The 17251-nt window shown below is 40.3% G+C and overlaps 1 protein-coding gene across 1 annotated transcript; it reads left to right on the top strand.

The window, feature by feature from the left end:
- The first annotated feature begins 3887 nt into the window (after positions 1 to 3887).
- Positions 3888 to 6110, top strand: msx1a (muscle segment homeobox 1a). Its single transcript, XM_084062007.1, has 2 exons — positions 3888 to 4466; positions 4837 to 6110. Exons 1-2 carry the CDS (start codon positions 4001 to 4003, stop codon positions 5253 to 5255), a joined length of 885 nt encoding a protein of 294 aa, XP_083918133.1. The 5' UTR covers positions 3888 to 4000; the 3' UTR covers positions 5256 to 6110.
- The last annotated feature ends 11141 nt before the right edge of the window (positions 6111 to 17251 follow it).

Below are 17251 nucleotides of genomic sequence, written 5' to 3'. Positions count from 1 at the left end.
CCTCAATATGTTTCACTTTCTTTCTTTGCTGGGTAAAGGGGGACTCTATCTATTCCGTGCGGACAAAACCAATGCAAATTCCACCTGGAATTAAGTGCGCCTTCAGGGCTATATATCGCCACTATCTGCACTTGTGGGTTTACACTTTATTTGCGTTGTGAACATAGGGATAGTGGTGTTGAAAAACAATGTTGGCGACAATTAGCATCCCAAACACTGAGCCCTTTGAGAAGAGTGATTACCATACCGTTTCATTTAAAACCAGAGGCAACAAATGAGGGTTTGAGCCCGAGATACAAAACAACTGTAAGCCTCATCAGGCCTTTGTTTAACTTCATAAACTACCTTTGATTCCGAATCAAGAGGCAGGGACTCCCGAGACAAAGGGCCATTGTTGTCTCCACAGAAAGTTGTCTTAGCCCTTTTCATGCAAAGTCTGTCAATCTGGACTTAAAAGACATAAAAGGCCCAGTTGATGTCAAAAGGCATTTGATTTTAGGCAAAATATTTGCACTTGGTGAAAGTAAATAACTTTCGTCGGGACAATGACAAACATCTACATGAGAGTATATTAACATTCACATTTAAATGCCATCCACTCCGGTTTATCTAGAACGTTTGCACGCGCCAGCTATAAATAAATAATTGTGTTGGAGAGTGTATTTCTATATTAATTCATTAAAAATGATTTGATTCATTTGTCACATGACCGCTGCTGAGAGGGTCGGGATCTTGACGCTTTCGCGCATGTCAGAGCCTCAGCATTTGAGTGGGTTGAAGTTAATTTGATCGCGATATTATGATGCCGTTTAGAAAGATGAAAGGGACAGCCCGGCAGTCTCCTCCGAGATCGCCATAATTATAGATAATGTATCCTATTTCAAAGCAATTAGCGCAATCAGGCGGAACGAGGCACTTTGCTGCCAGTAAGTAACAATGTGCCTCACGGTCATTTAAAGCTTCCAAATGCCATTCATTCACACTCCAAAGCTCACAGGTCTGGCTGCTTGCAGTCCATTGACTCTGTGAATTTAGCAGGTGTATGTGTTCAGAAGTCATACCCTCTCTAGGCCATTGGTCCTCAAAGTGGGGTCCGCGGACCCCCAGGGGTCCTTGGTGGGGGGCTTGCAGCACGTCACGAATCTGCTATTTTTTAAAATATTTGAAAAAATATCAAAAATGTTGAATAATTTGGATTATTAAAAAAAAAAACACACACATATCTTCTCTTCTGGGACCTGGCACAAACATTTTCAGATGGGGGTCCGCAGTCAAATACATAGCCTTTAGGGGGTCCTTGACATGAACAAGTTTGAGAAGCACTGGTCTATATGTCAGAGCAGAGAGCGTCCCTCTTATAAATCTCTATGACAGTTTGAATGTTGTAATTACACAGCTATAAGTGAAGAATTTACACTGCGTACAACCGTCCTAACTTTAATCACCACATAGCCTGCAAAGGAGCTGAGGAATCCTTTTCAGTTTGAAGGGGCTCTCTCAAAAATAATTAGTGGGAAGAAGCGCTGACCTTTTCTGTGAGTCAGTAGCCTACTATTACACCAGCTCATTTGAATAGTTGGAGATGGCGTGCAGTGGTGGAAAGTAACTAAGTACTTAAGTACTGTACTTAAGTACAATTTTGAGGTATTTGTACTTCACCTGAGTATTTCCAATTTAGTTACTTTGTAGATTTTTTCATTATTATTAAACGTACATGAACCACTTCAGTATACATTTCGGCCATTTGAAAATAGCTGATCTACAAACTCACAATGAATGCAATGGGACAATCTGCAAATGGGACATTCTGCACAATGAGTACTTTTACTTTTGGTATACTTTAAGTACATTTTGATACCAATACTTTTTTACTTTTACTCAAAATGTTTTATTCCGGACTTTTACTTGTAACAGAGTATACTTCTACATTGCAGTATTGATACTTTTACTTAAGTAAAAATGTGAGTATACTTTTTCCACCACTGATGGCGTGTGATCGGGCTGAGAAAGCTAATTTTTCATTCTGAATAGCCTAATGTCCCAGGGCTAGGGCGGGTAAAGGAGGAGGAGGCGGGCTGCACTCTTGATGCGGGTTCAACTTTTTTCAATAGTCTCCCTAAAGTCAAAGTGCTTTGATCACGCCGCTGCTGGCGCCTAAAAACAACATAACTTGTCTGCCTATTAGGGAGACTGACAAATCGTGACAGATTGTTTATGCTTAGCAATTAGCGACGCATACGTTTTTTCCTGAGAACGAACGAACAACACCGCAAAAGGGAGAATAGTTTAATCTTTTCATCGGTTTTCTTCTAAAGCAAGTGTTTGAATATGAAATGAGATTATGAGAAGGAACATTTTTGGATATTGATGGGATTAAAGTTAATGCACTGATAAGATGACATTTTATGACAACACTAGATTAGATCCAAGCACGCCCAACGGGAGAAGTTGGAGAACAAAATTTGTTTTATTGTATCATCAAGAGACTGGATATAAAGAAGAGCACTATGCTATATGTGCATGGTTGATGGTTCTCACACTTTTTCCATGTCAAGGACCCCCAAACTAATATATATTTGGCCAAGGACCCCCATCTGAAAATGTTTTGTGCCAGGGACCCCCAGAAGAGAAAATTTTCCAATTTATTCATTTTGATATGTATTAAAAATAGCAGATCTACAAGCTCGCAGCTGGCATGAAGTGACACGCTGTGAGCTTGTAGATCTGCAATTTTTGAATACCCAACGCAAATGGATAAAATGTTTAAAATTATTGTGATGCTATATTTTTTGCTGAGGACCCCCTGGAACCCCCCAAGGACCCCTGGGGGTCCCCAGACCCCCTGTTGAAGACCCCTGTAAAGAGGCCTAGGCTATACTACTTGACATATCCAGGTAAATCAATGACAGTCCTGGGTTAAATCTTTCGCTGGCTATACACGCTATCCTTCCTCCCCCTTCCTCGAGACTCCACACAATTTTTTGACTTTAATGGATGTAGTCAAAGGAGGAAAGAAATCCCAGTGATCCCTCCTCCCCCAAGCCCGATAATTACCCCTAAATGACTGCGAAGGCCTGTGTGTTTCGATCTGATTAGAGCCCCGCAGCCATCAATAAACAGCGCGCTGCAAGAGACCCATCGCATAAAGGAAGGCAGTAAACTGTTGTGCAATATTCAGGACTCCCATGCATGCACCATTTTTTAGCATAATAGCCTAATAGTCCTCATATGAATGATTTTCCTTCAGAAATAACAAAGATACATTTCCCATGGGCTTTAGGGTTGGTAACAAAAAAGCATTTCAGTCTTATAGGTTTAAAATTAAAAACTTAAGCTATACCCCATGGTTATTAAAACCTATAGGCTAGGTCAGACTTGAGTGGTTCTCAAAGTTGGGTCCGGGGACCCTCAGGGTTCCTTGAGGGGGGTCCAAATGGACCCTTAGAAGTCTGTAACTCTGGAACTCAGGAACTCAGAAATGGAACCAAATGGAGCATCCATTTGGTTCCATTTCTGCACTCTCAGAGTTATGGGGGTCCTTGAAATTAAAAAGACTGAGAACCACTGCAGGCTATAGGCTAACAAACATGCCCATGGCATTAATTGTAGCCTACAAGTAAAGCCTATCAGCACAATCATCTGTCGGGTTAAACGTTTTAGTGGGAATTAGCTCTTTAATGAATTCTGTCAAGCAGGAGTTGCTTCGGTTTATCTGAACTCAGTTGTAAAATAACTATTGTTTACTTTCCCAGTCAAACAGCCGAGTCTGTTGCTGGAGTGGGATCAGCCGGGCCGGCCCCCTCTCGTTTCTGATTGGACGGCGCACTCTCCACGCCTGCCTTATAGCAGCGCACGCCAATTTGGTCACATAAACATGAGGATGCCGTCACGATAGGAAGCAGCACAACTTTCTGCGACTCTTTTCTCGGTTATACCCACGACTGTTTATTTTTTATTATTATTATTTTTTTTACCTCCAAGTAGAAGTCTGGACCTGTGTATGGCCCCAACTGTCGCCATGTCAGCTTTAACTGTTGGCTTGAAAGCGGAGGACATCGTTGCCTCTCGATCGGTTCTCGTAAGCAGCAGAGGAGGTGAGATGCAGACCAGCCTGGGCGCAGCGGAGGAGACGATGGGTTCGGGGAATAAGCCGAAGGTCGCTATCCTCCCCTTCAGCGTGGAAGCGCTGATGGCCGACAGGAAACCGATAAGCAGGGACTTGTCATCATCGTCCGCGGACCCGGCGTCGAGCATGATCGGCGCCGGGACGTCCCAAGCGCACGGCCCCAGGATGGGTTTAGACTCTACGGTTACTTCTTCTTTGGCCATGCATGGCTCGTCTTCGTTTTCGGTCGGCGACATAATGAACATGCAGCAAGACGACGTGCTGATTAAACCGGAGAGCCCGGACAGTAACGATAGGAGTTCTTGGATACAGAGTCCCCGGTTTTCTCCCACGCCGCCACGTAAGTTTTTATTATTTCATTTCCCCTCAGCATGCATGCGTAACTAACAACCGTGACGTTACATTTTGTGGCATTTTATCTTCACAATCATGTCACTTTATGATTTGTTTTAGGATTTCAAATCCCTAACAGCCATCGTAATCTGGCAGTCAAGACTATCATATAATCGAGTCTGACTTTTACTTTCGTAGAAAGTAAAAGTCATCTATAGAAAGTAAAAGTCAGACTCGATAAAATACATCTATGACAGTCTTGATCCAAGGCTAGTAATCTGACATGTTGGCATGCCATATCCTACTTTTGTCGCACCATACATGGCCGTGTCGAGTAGTATATGATGCTAAAACGTTTCATTTCATTTGTTACACAGGACGGTTGAGTCCCCCTGCGTGTCCGCTGAGAAAACACAAGACAAACCGAAAGCCGCGGACGCCGTTCACCACGTCCCAGCTGCTCGCGCTGGAGAGAAAGTTCCGCCAGAAGCAGTACCTCTCCATCGCGGAGCGCGCCGAGTTCTCCAGCTCCCTCAACCTGACGGAGACTCAGGTCAAGATCTGGTTCCAGAACAGGCGAGCCAAGGCCAAGCGGCTCCAGGAGGCAGAGCTGGAGAAACTGAAAATGGCAGCCAAGCCCATGCTTCCCCCGGCCTTCGGGATTTCCTTTCCCCTCGGTGCGCACGTCCCCGCGTCCTATGGCTCTCACCCGTTCCAGAGGCACCACTCGTTGCCGGTCTCCCCGATGGGTCTCTACGCGGCTCACGTCGGATACAGCATGTACCACCTTGCCTGAAAAAAAAAACCTCATTTTGCCAGTCAAGCTGACGCTTCTCTCCATAATGCCATTAAGTTCAAGGAGTGGAGAAAGACTTTGGTTCTAATAAGCCTTGTTTGACTTCTCATGTCTGGACAGCCATGTAGGCCTATATGGACAAGTATAGGCTATTTTGCCACACAGTGTGTCAAACACAATAGCCCCGTCACTCGCCACGGTCCATGGCCAGTTAGACCAGCGGTTCTCAAACTTTTTAATTTCAAGGAACCCCATAACTCTTGAGAGTGTACAAATGAAACCAAATGGACCCGTACGGGTCCATTTGGTTCCATTTGTACACTCTCTAGAGTTACACACCCGTAAGAGGTAATTTAGAACCCCCTCAAGGAACCATGAGGGTACCTGGACCACACTTTTGAGACCCACTGAGTTAGACTACAGTCCTGACCTACAAGGGCTATTTATGCAAAGGTATACCAATAACAGACTTTTAACGCACACCCCTGACGTTTTGCACCAACAAACATAAGAACCCCAGGTAGGTTGGGCTCTCATCACTTAATGTGGACTGCTGTCACACTGCATACACGCACAAACACACACCATACAGTTTTGCATTCATATCAATGCGTTAAGTAGTGTGTTTGAATCCATACTGATTCCAGTGTGTCTGTCAATGAATGCTCTTTTGCTAAATTGGAGAACCACAGCATTTTCTTTTTTTTATAACAGCACTGTCTGTTGTTGGAATGATTCCCTTCGGAAGGGATTTGTGTACTGTAAAATAATGTATATTTGAAGAATATCCTCATTTATATTATGAATATATTTGTGACATAAATTAACAATAAATTGTTTATTCTTTTTCATTAAGCAGTTGTTCGTTTTGACTGACACTTTCACTTAGCAATATACGTTGACTAGGGTTATTAAACATAAGAGAACAACTATTATTTTAGTTGATAAATTAAATATTTCATAATTGTATATATTTTTAGTAATGATCGATGGCTTAAAGAGATCCTCTGACTTTGGGCCTATACAGTTGAGAGGTGGGTGCTTCTGCACAATGGGATATTGATTAGTGTCTAAACATAAAACCTTTGACTGTTAATTACACAGAAAATAAGTATGGCAATCAGTCCTATACTGTTAACATTTCTGATGGTTGAATTGATTTTATATTGACAATAGTAATAGTGTAGCTATATTATTTTCCCAGGATGTGCGCAGTTAGTGTGCAGACTTGAACATGTGACCCAAAATAAACATGCATGCCTCCAAGTAGGCCTAGTCCACAAAACCTTGTGAATATTACCTGCTAATACAACTGAATTCTGTAAAAGAATTGTTGTAATATACTTTTCATTACTTGCATTAAGGTCTCACATTGATATGTTCATTCTGGGCAACACGTGTATATCCTATGTCGCAGACAGTGCGTGCTATAGGGTAGGCCTATAGAAGACCATGAATTTAAACTTGTCAAGTGTCATTGCACTAAGCAAAACGTGGAATGTATTTCTACAGCTGTTGCCCATTGCTTTGAAATAACCAACCCAGATTTTGTTGGCGCCAGAAGAGCTCAAGGGGCGGGGAGGGAGACCAGTATCGACAACTTCAAAACACTCATGATAAATGCACAGATTGGTTCTAGAGCTAAATTGCTTGTAAACGATTCGCTAGTGTGTCATTATGTAGTATTTGGAGTGTAAAATGAACCAGATGACACTGAGAAGCATGCATGTCATTCGAACACATAAATGCAGAGCACTTGACATTCCTGGGAGCTGCATGAGGAGCTTAATAAATGTTCAGTCAATTGCTGCTATCAAGAAGACTTAACCATTAAGACCGTCCTGAGGCGATTCTACAAATGTCTAAATCATAACAGTTTTTTGCAAAAAAAAACTTCTGTTGCTATATATATCTCAAACTTTTGAATGTCAAGGACCCCCAAATGATATGTATTTGGCCGCGGACACCCCCCCTCTCACAATATTTTGTTCCAGGGACCCCCCCAGAAGCAAAGATTTGAGTTACTTAAAAATATATATATATTGAAAGATTTGCAAACATTTTCACTATTTTCCGAAAATAGAAGAAATCTACAAGCTCATAGCTGGCACTCGAGCTTGTATATCTGTTTGAATAGCCGAAGAAATCTGAAAATTACACAGCCCGGTCTTTATGGGTTAAAAAGACTTAAATAACAAAACCGGTTATATCAGATAATATGAGGAATTACAGGCCACTCTACGGCAGTTTTGAAGGCTTTTCTCTTGGCGTTCCTTCCTTTCAGGCAGGGGTTAAATTGGAGTAAAATAATTGCTATAATGAGCAAAGGCAGGCAATCTGCCGCAGACGGAACGCGGCTCCAGCGAGGCTGTAGCTCCAGGCGAGGCGGAACTTTTATCATTCCTAAAATGTCAACGGGGGACTGACTGGGACGAGCAACCTCAACCTATAAGCACCCACCAACCAACTGCTGCTGTTTACAAAGACACTGACACATTCAGTGAGTAGGCTATCCAGTGCTTCTCAACCTGTGGGTCGGGACCCCCACATGATTTTTTTGTGAAGTGACAATTTAAGGACTTTTTGCTAATATACCTCAACAACAACAACAAAAAGAAAGAAAAGATAAAGACCATTACTGCATCACAAGTAACCAAACCATACTATAAAAACTGGTCAAACATTGGTCAAATTGTCAAATAATATGAGAAAGAGGCAATCGTTTAGCCGATCTCACAACGCACAACGCCTCGCGAAGCTAGTGTTGTGAGCTTGTAGATCTGATATTTTCACAATATTTATCTGTGGAACCGAGTCAAGCTAAATATGATTCCTACAATTCCAACGGGTGGGGGTCCCCAGTTCAAATATGACTATTTTTCGAGGGGTCCCCACTCCCCGGTTCAATATATGATTATTTTGGGGGTCGCGGCCTGAAAAGGTTGAGAACCGCAGGACTATCACAGTTTATCATCGTGAACTCATAGAAAAACAATTTCACAGTTTTATTTGTAGGCCTATTTTACGTTGCCACACTAAATATTTCCCACGATATATATCGCCCTCCCTGCAGGACAGGCTCACTGACTTGCAGCTCAGTTTCAGGATCAATTAATAATACGTAACTACAAGTTAGAAATCACACGGATGAACGCTCTGTCTGAAAGGAGAGAAACTTTAAACAAAGGAACCAAATGGCATCCATCCATCGGTCCTTTCAATTCCCCCTTTCTCTAGTTCCCTGCTATCTTGACAGAAGCCAAAAAGAAACAAAAGCCAAAGGGGCTGCTATCATCAAAGATCATAGATATACATGCTACTTGTTTCGCTGTCCTTTCACAGACGCTTGAAGTCTGAGAAGAAAATAGAAAACGAGCCTAATTTTGTTTTTTTGAGAGGCCTGCGCAGGTGTTTTATGTTGCAACCATATATACCCACCTGTAAATCAGATTATTTTATCCAGTCTCATGCTTTAAGTTGATTCTATGCAGCTAAAGTTTATAAGTGAAATAATGGATTAAATTAGGCTAAAACATTTTGCTAATTGAGTTATTTTCGTGATAGGTCCGCAAATGGATTTTGCCCACTAATTTAATCTGGTTATATTCATTATAACTATAGGAGTGTGAATCAAGCACCAGTCTAATCAGGATTAGTCCTCCATGTTTTTAACGTGTTACCTCTAATTTAGTAGACCAGATTGATTGATTGATTGAATACTCTATTAACAGTTTGCAATTAGTAGCCTACAGAGCGATTTACATTGATTGTTAAAAGGATAACACGAAAAGCCCTAAGGGCTTGTTTCCATTGTGGTCCTGCATGTGTATTCAATTCATTAAGACATTTAAAGACATACAATAATAGACAATAATAAACAAGACATAATCAACACTAGTAGCAATGAATGTATAAGTACAGTAAACATTAAGACATGCTACCATGGGCCAATTCCTTGTTCTACCCTTCAAGTCACTGAATTTTATATTCTATAAAATGAAGATAACTTTTGAAGTTGCAAACCATGTCGTTTTAAAGTTGTTCCCAATCATGTTGTCCTCATGGGTCTGAGTTCTGTTATGTAATTTAAATAGACTCAATGCTGACTGATAATATGCTACTGCTGCTGGACTAGAGAGGATAAAAATTGCTTATGCTGCTTTCATAGAAAACGTAGGCTAAATGTATTTCACTTCAATTCAACGGGGAAGGAACATCATGCAGAAATGAATACATCATAATCTAATGAAAACATATGTTGTAGGCCTATCATAAATAATACAATTAAACATTCCGAACTGACTTAATTGAAATAGAACTGATATTTTCACGTTGCCAGTAAGGCCCATCATAAACCATGGGAATTCATGTCTTTCCGCATCGTTTCAAATACCACACCACCACCTTCCGTTTAAAGTCGGAGTAGCATATAGATACTGATTGTCCTGAAGCCGGTCACCCAAACAGTAGCTCAATCGATAGACTGCAACAACTTTCACAAACAAATAAATCACTAATAATTATTTATAAGCAATTTTCACTCATCCTCTGTCCAAATGTATGGGCGCAAATTAAAATGGACCAACGACATTTGCTATGATTAGAAACACAAATAACATGGGGGAAAATTTAAGAGCACATATTAGACTTTTAAATGTGGAGAATGCCTGTAGAATGTTTTATTTCTATGTTATATATTAAATATTTAACGTGTTGCAATTTTAAGTCATCTTAAGAACTGCTTGATATCGCCATTTACATGCCAGATGATGCCAGGACTGCCACGCGGGTGCCGAGACTGTCTCAAATCATGGTGCTTCTTTCAGGGCTGAGATTTGTGCAAACCTACTGCAATTGAATGTTAGGTAGGTCTTGCTACTTGTGAAAACATATAGTGGTCAATAGCATATGCGTGGTGTAGACTAAAACATATTAATCGCAATATTAATAGCCTATTGCCATTATCCATGTCTTAATTACTGTTCTCGTTAGTTGTCGTATTAAACATGGATGAGTAAAGCTCTACTGTTTTGCATGCAATTTATTAGGGAACTTGTACACATTTGCCCTAAGTAGCTATACTTTTCAAATATATATATATTTGTTTTAACATTTTGGACAAAATAGACAATTTTACATCGAGGTGCCAGATGTTCCTATATAGTGCCCACCTATCCTGTATCCTAACAAATGTAGCTGGCTATTTCTCTTCATTCTCACTGCGTAAAATTACTCGACCCCCGTTTGTAGAGAACGTTGACATGGTCTTGTTTGTGCTGATTCTGAACAAGAATTGCAATGCATCTCAGAAGCAGTGAGATACTCTATCAATTAATCAATAAATCAAATCGGTTGCTTCAGATGGGATTTTGATTATTATTACAAAACATACATTAACCACTTCAGCCCTATATACATTTCAGCTATATGAAAATAGCCGATCTACAAGCTCACAATGTGTCACCATGCGAAGCATTGTCAGCTTGTAGATCTGCTTTTAAAAAAAAAGATTTGTATACATTTGAAAACTTGAAATGGGACATTCTGCATAATATACTTTTGGTGCTTTAAGTACATTTTGATGCCAATACTTTATTCATATGTTTATATTACAGTATTGATACTTTTACTTAAGTAAAAAATGTGAGTACTTTTTCCATCTCTGGTATAGTGTAGTTTGCACTACTGAAAATGGCCCCCCACAAGATGTGGCCTATATGGCCCAGCCAGCCTTCCAGCCAGTAGTAGGCCTATACAGCCTCTGCACACACTAGTCATCATCAGTGACTGATTATTGATGAGACCAGTGGTTCATCTCAATATGATGACTGATGTTCCATCAAGACAGCAGTGAATCAGGCTAGCCTAATATGAAACAATCCTTATACAGTAGTACCAGGGGTCTTCAAAAGGGGGTCCAGGACCCCTAGGGGGTCCTCAGCGTTACTACAGGGGGTCCACCAAATCTTTGTGTGATGGGGTCTCTGCTCTACATGTAAAATGTTTTGAGACAACTTGTTGTGATTTGACACTTTAATAAAATTGAATTGAATTGAATTGAATAGCCAAAAATAGCAGATCTATAAGCTCACAACGCCTCGCAGCACGAGGCGTTGTGATCTTGTAGATCGGCTATTTTCTGAGAGTTGGTGTAGGGGGAAAAATAGCAGACAAAGTACAAAGCCAACGGTTGACTAAACATTGAGTGTTCAAAAGGTCTGACTGAAAATATACATTAGCATGAATCCATATAATAGAAAAGACCATGTGTGTCAAACAATTTCATAAAGCTATCTATGAAATCTATGAAAAAGTATATGTGTGGGGGCTGGGGGGTCCCTGCTTCATCTCTTTCTCAGCTAAGGGGTCCGTGGACTGAAAAACGTTGAAGACCCCTGCAGAATAGTCTATTCTCCTGGGGTCCACTAGATGGCAGCTAGAGCCTTAGTAGGCCTATCTTTGCTCAGATTATGCTACATAGCAACCATTTGACTTTGTTTTGCCAGGAGTCTCTTAAAAATAACTTACAACCATTACTGTTGGTCTTAAAGTGAGGGGGAAAAAGAAAGAAAGAAAAAAAACATTGCCACCCCCCCTAATTTATTCATCCAACAGTTGTTGTCTTTATTCACACCGTTTTGCTACATTAAGAGTCCTCAAATGACCCTCTCTTGGATAATTACTTCAACATGTAACTAAATCAATGAAACAGTTGTACATTTATAAGGTACATTTACTGCCCGTAGGTGGGGCAACTTTCATCTGAGAATGTTGATACTCAAATACTATGAAATAAATGGCATCTCCATCCAAATGTATTGTGTTTAATAATAATTACCACTGGTGGATATAGTGCCAATCATCTATTGAGAATTTAAGAGGGAAACATTTTCTTATGTGGGCTAATGAGGCAGCATTTGTTTTAAGATACAATAAAAAAACATTAAATGTGATGGAAAATTGCCTGAAACCTCTATAAACAAAATGATTAAAACACACAAAATACAGCTTCACTGAGCCTTTAATTTAAATACGTTTCTGATCTGTCTTTTACAAGGCAATTTATTTCAGCAAAGCAGAGAATCATTTCTGTCACCCTTTGGCTAAATTAGTAGGCTTTTTTTACAACGCAGCACTTAACATTTTTTTAGTGCAATGTCACAGAACATAAAATTGTGAAATGACCCGATCCCCTGCTGTTTAATTGTTGTGTTTTCTTTTTGGATTAATGCTACAAAATTAAACTTGGATCCTGCATTCCCTCCAGCATCTAATGATTACCAATCAACGAAGCAATTAAGCTTTACAACTGTGTGGCCTGACTTCTAAACAAGCCTCCTGTCGCTGAACACAAGAAATACTTTCTTTCTTTCTTTCTTTCTCTTTCTTTCTTTAAGGAAGGTCATATTTTCCCAGAATTGTACTGTGATGTGTTACAATGTAATTTGTGTGTGTTATATCAACACACACAAATCGACAATAGTACAGTCAATTAACAGGTAGGCTGATAATCAATAAAAAGGGAGTATGCACCTGCATTCTAAACCTATAGAAGCTTGTTTTTGTGTGTATTCTCCTACTGATGACATGTTTTGAATGAACCAGAATCTGCAGTCAACATTGCTGTAAGGTGATTACTTAATATCTCTATTCCCAAGTAAGTAAGTGTTGCTGAGGGGCTTGACGAAAAGCAGAGCTTCAAAGTAGGCTAGTGGCCATAGAACCCAAGGCAGTTTTGAGTGATTCCAGACGAGGTAAAATTAGGAAATGTATGATCCAATGTCTAAATAAAGTTCTGGATAATGAATGAAGTTGCTTTGCAGTAAGTAAATACAGGAGGCTTGAGGGGACCAATTGTTTTACATTCCTTTGGAGGACACATTGTGCACACATACAAAAGGCACATTATATAATATTAGTTACACCTTACACATCTCTTTTATTTTAAAATATATATTTTTCCATGCAATGCATCAAGAGGCGGATCAGGATGGGGACGACAACAATATTTTGGCTTCAAGTTATGCTGAGCATAATAAAGGCTTTCATAACCCACACAGGAGGCCACAAAAAGTAGGTGTATACCTTAATGCTTAGCTATAGCTAACTATAGGCCTCTATAATAGCATACCAAATCCTCAAATAATAAGGGTTAGGGTTCAAACCTCAGTCTAACTGCACTGCTATATCAGTACCTAATGTCCACCATTTGCATCTCCTGTTTCTGTCCTGCTGGTGGTACCTACAGTATGTCTCCCATGTGTCTCCATACCTTCTCAAATTATACATTAATGTAGCTCTGCTAACTTCTTTTATCTCAATGATTCCCAATCAATACCCATATAAAACACTATTATGCTTCCAACTGAGCACTGTTATAATCTCACCTGTGTGACACGATCTGTATCTCCAGTCCCGATTCTGTCCGCTGCAGTCCGCAGGTAGCAGTTAGCAGTTCATCACCCTGACCCTGATAAAAAAAAACAAGATAGGCTGCACGTTTAGCCTACCTACATGACTCAAACACCAAACTAGCCTATATTGTGTTCTATGAGACTAATTAGTCCTGTCAATTGTGTGTATTATAGTGCATTTAGTAGTCAAAACTACTGAGTTTTGGGTTGTGTAGGGTAGGCCTTTACCTTACACATCCATTGCGCAGCTGATTAATAATCCCAAAAAATTGCCTCACTGACAGTCAGTGACCGACTTCCATTGTACAATGAATACAATAGGCTATAACAGATCAAAACAAAACAAAACCCAAAACCCAGTATGGAGTTTGTTTTGAAGAAAAATGTAAACTTATGTGCTAAAAGCGTGACTTTGAGTCTGTTTCACCATACAATGGAAGTCAATGAGTCACTATTTTTGGATTAGGCCTATTTCTGCACAACAGAGCAATATCTCGCCAATTGGACTATACTGTAGTTACATCATGACAACCTAGAGAGTTTAAAAGTCCCGCTAGCCCTAGAGGCCGTGCTGCTCCTTACATCCATCCGTTCTACATGAAAAATAAATAATTCATTATATTAGGGGGCCAAGCACGTCAGTACCCTTTTGTTTTTGTTGGTTATATTCTTCGTCCGCCGTTTTTTTGCAGTTCTGGCTTAACCGTGCAGCAAACTTGGCAATATGGTAGAGGGCATGGCTATGCCACACGGTCAAGAAATGAAACTCACAACCATTGGCCAAAGGGTAATAACCTGACACCGTCAAATGGAAGAAGCTTGCGACACAACTTTGTTTCACAGGCTACTTCCATCTGAGACTCCGTAAGCAGAATCGATGACAGACGTTTTTTCTTTTTTTCAAGCTACTAGGCAGGTGATTGGATGATCCCGCCCCTAGCAGCCGCTGATTGGTTCGAATACGCAGCGACCGGCCAGCGTAACTCCCTGAGAGATTCCAGATCAGGGTGTGTATTGAATTGATGACTCAATACCGCCCTCATCTGGCTAGTCAGGTTAAAAGGGTAATGCTACAGCCATGAAACTTCATTGCACATAAGCGTCTCCTTACGACGAACAACTTTGTCACTTTGAGCTCTGACCTTTAGATCTTCTGCCATTTTTAATTATATGAAAAAACGTTAAATTAGAACTTCTCCTGGGAGTTTTGAGCAATCTGCATGAAAGTCTCTACATATGAACTTTGGACCAATATCTAAAATCCCATTTGGAGAGAAGTTTGTACGTGAAAAGTTTGTATGGGCCTCCATGACCATGAGCCAATGAATATTGCAATTTTATGAAAATTATTCTTCTGCTCCTAACTACATAAATGTTTTTTTTTCGACACCTTGCTTGCAGTATGGTACAGGGTCATGAAAAACTACAGAGATACAAAACTCAGCCATGAAACTTCATTACACATATGCATCTCCTCATGAGGAACAACTTTGCCTCTTTGACCTATGACCTCTGACCCTTAGATTTTCCACCATTTTGAATTATATGAAAAAATGTCCTCCTGTGTTTTTTTTGCGATCTGCGCGAAACATTCTACACTCAAATTTTGGAACAATAGCTAATCTATATCGGCGTAAGTACGGTGGATTTGTTTTAATGATTTATTGTCATGTCAGTCTTGTCATGTCAGTCCCTCCTGGTACACACAACACCACTGACCCCTTTCTTAACAAGCTGAGGAAGGCTTGACACTGAAACGCTATTAATTAAAAAGTACCAGAAGGTTTATTTTTTTAACTGGCAGTCTTGACTGAGGGGGCTCGATGGTCTGGTTGACGCCCCCCTCCCAATTTTGAAACGTATTTCCTAGTGAAACAGGGGCATGGCGCATGACAGAAGGCAAAACTTTATGCTTTTTATCAAACTTAAACAGGGCAGTTGTAACTGAATAAGTAGAGAGGACGCCTGGGAAGCAGAAGATCACAGGTTCGATTCCGGGCCCCGGCTAAACCGACTAGCCAGGAATACTGATGAAAAGCTATAGCCTGATAGATTAGAATGCTACAATTGTTGTGTAAATGAAGCAGAGAAACTGGCAAACTTCTTCATAACTGAATTTTTAACACGAGTTTGAAATCTACCATTATAAGCAACCTAATAGAGACATGCATTTTAATATCCACGATCCCTCAGAACTCTGCTCAGCGGTTTCCAATGCTCATTTGCTAATTGCATGGTCTTCTTTCTCTCAAGTTCAACATCTTTCTATGGTTTATTGCGCATATTGCATATTTATTTTTGCATATTGCATTGCTTGGACCCCGTATTGCTGCTTGCAACTATATTTATTATTATTATTAGAAGTAGTAGTAGCAGTATAGAGAGACAGAATTGAGTAGGCCCTACTCAGTAGAGGACATGTATATTCACAGAGTGTTGAAAATTATCTACAAGGTCTACAAGGTCACAGCATAGTGAGATTGAGCATTGTGAAATTGAGTTTGAGAGTGTAAAGATTACGTTTTGGTTATTATTGAGCACAGGAAGTAATTGCTGGCAATCTACCCTTTTGATTTTGAGATATCTTGTGTTCAATTGGACATCTTGGCCCAAGGGTGGCGCTAGAGGAAAGGCCATGGGTTCACCAAAATCGTTCTCAGGGACACTTCGACACACCTGACCAGAATGGCCTCTAAACCACTACTGTAAGCTATGGCCAAACAGGGAACCCACCACAACCCACACACGTATAGGGGCAGGAAGTTCATACAATAAAAACATGGCAGTGTTTATTACAAAACGACAAAGTTGGAGAAACATACCTGCAATAGCAGTTGATGTTGAAAACAAGAGCTCCTCCAACAGGCAAACTCAGGCTCAGGCTGAGACAGACCGACTCATTAATGAGTCGGCCCAGCGCCTTAACTATATTGTCGTGGTTATGATCTTCAGCATCCCAAAATGTTCTCATGTAACTCCTTCTGCACTCCCTTCACTAACCTGTAACTTCCTGTTGCTGCCTGCATCATGTTCCAAAAGGTAACAGGAAGGGTAGGTATATACGTGTGTGTAGGCCTATATATATAGTGTATCTTCTGTAGCCATGCCTTCTTTTCCTAGATATAGGGATGAAAATGGTTCTATCCTAATAAATAAATAAATAAATACAATATGACTTTATCGATGTCGTGACGTCTTACCTGCTGGACAATTCAAGTAATACAAGTAGCCTATTTGTAGTGCATGCATCAGAAAATGCAACAGAGGGCACCAGAGTCCACAAATAAAACTGCAAATGTACAGGTAAACCAACCATGTCCCTAGTGGCCTAGTCTTTACTGATTGCATCTCACACCACTTCACCATTACATGAGACCTGCTACTTATTGCAGACACATTAATGATCACAAACAAACAAACAAACAAACAAACAAACAAACAGAAATAAGGTAGTTCCCCAAATTACTGTTAATTTTCATTGGGTCCCCATTCATATTAGTTAATATAGCATCAAAATCAGTTTAACCACCTATTCAATCTCACAATGCTGTGACCTTGTAGATTATTTGTAGACCTTGTAGA

This window comes from Gymnoscopelus microlampas, assembly GCF_963454915.1.
Source record: "Gymnoscopelus microlampas genome assembly, chromosome: 7".
Lineage (NCBI taxonomy): Eukaryota > Metazoa > Chordata > Actinopteri > Myctophiformes > Myctophidae > Gymnoscopelus > Gymnoscopelus microlampas.
The sequence above is the reverse complement of the archived record's forward strand: the minus strand, read 5'-3'. Positions and strand labels throughout refer to the sequence as shown.

What these genes read in the sequence shown, in the direction of transcription:
- msx1a (XM_084062007.1), top strand. Translation starts at nt 4,001, where the DNA reads ATGGCCCCAACTGTCGCCATGTCAGCTTTAACTGTTGGCTTGAAAGCG. An exon ending in GTTTTCTCCCACGCCGCCAC is followed by an intron (nt 4,467 to 4,836) that starts GTAAGTTTTTAT and finishes TTTGTTACACAG; the next exon opens with GACGGTTGAGTCCCCCTGCG.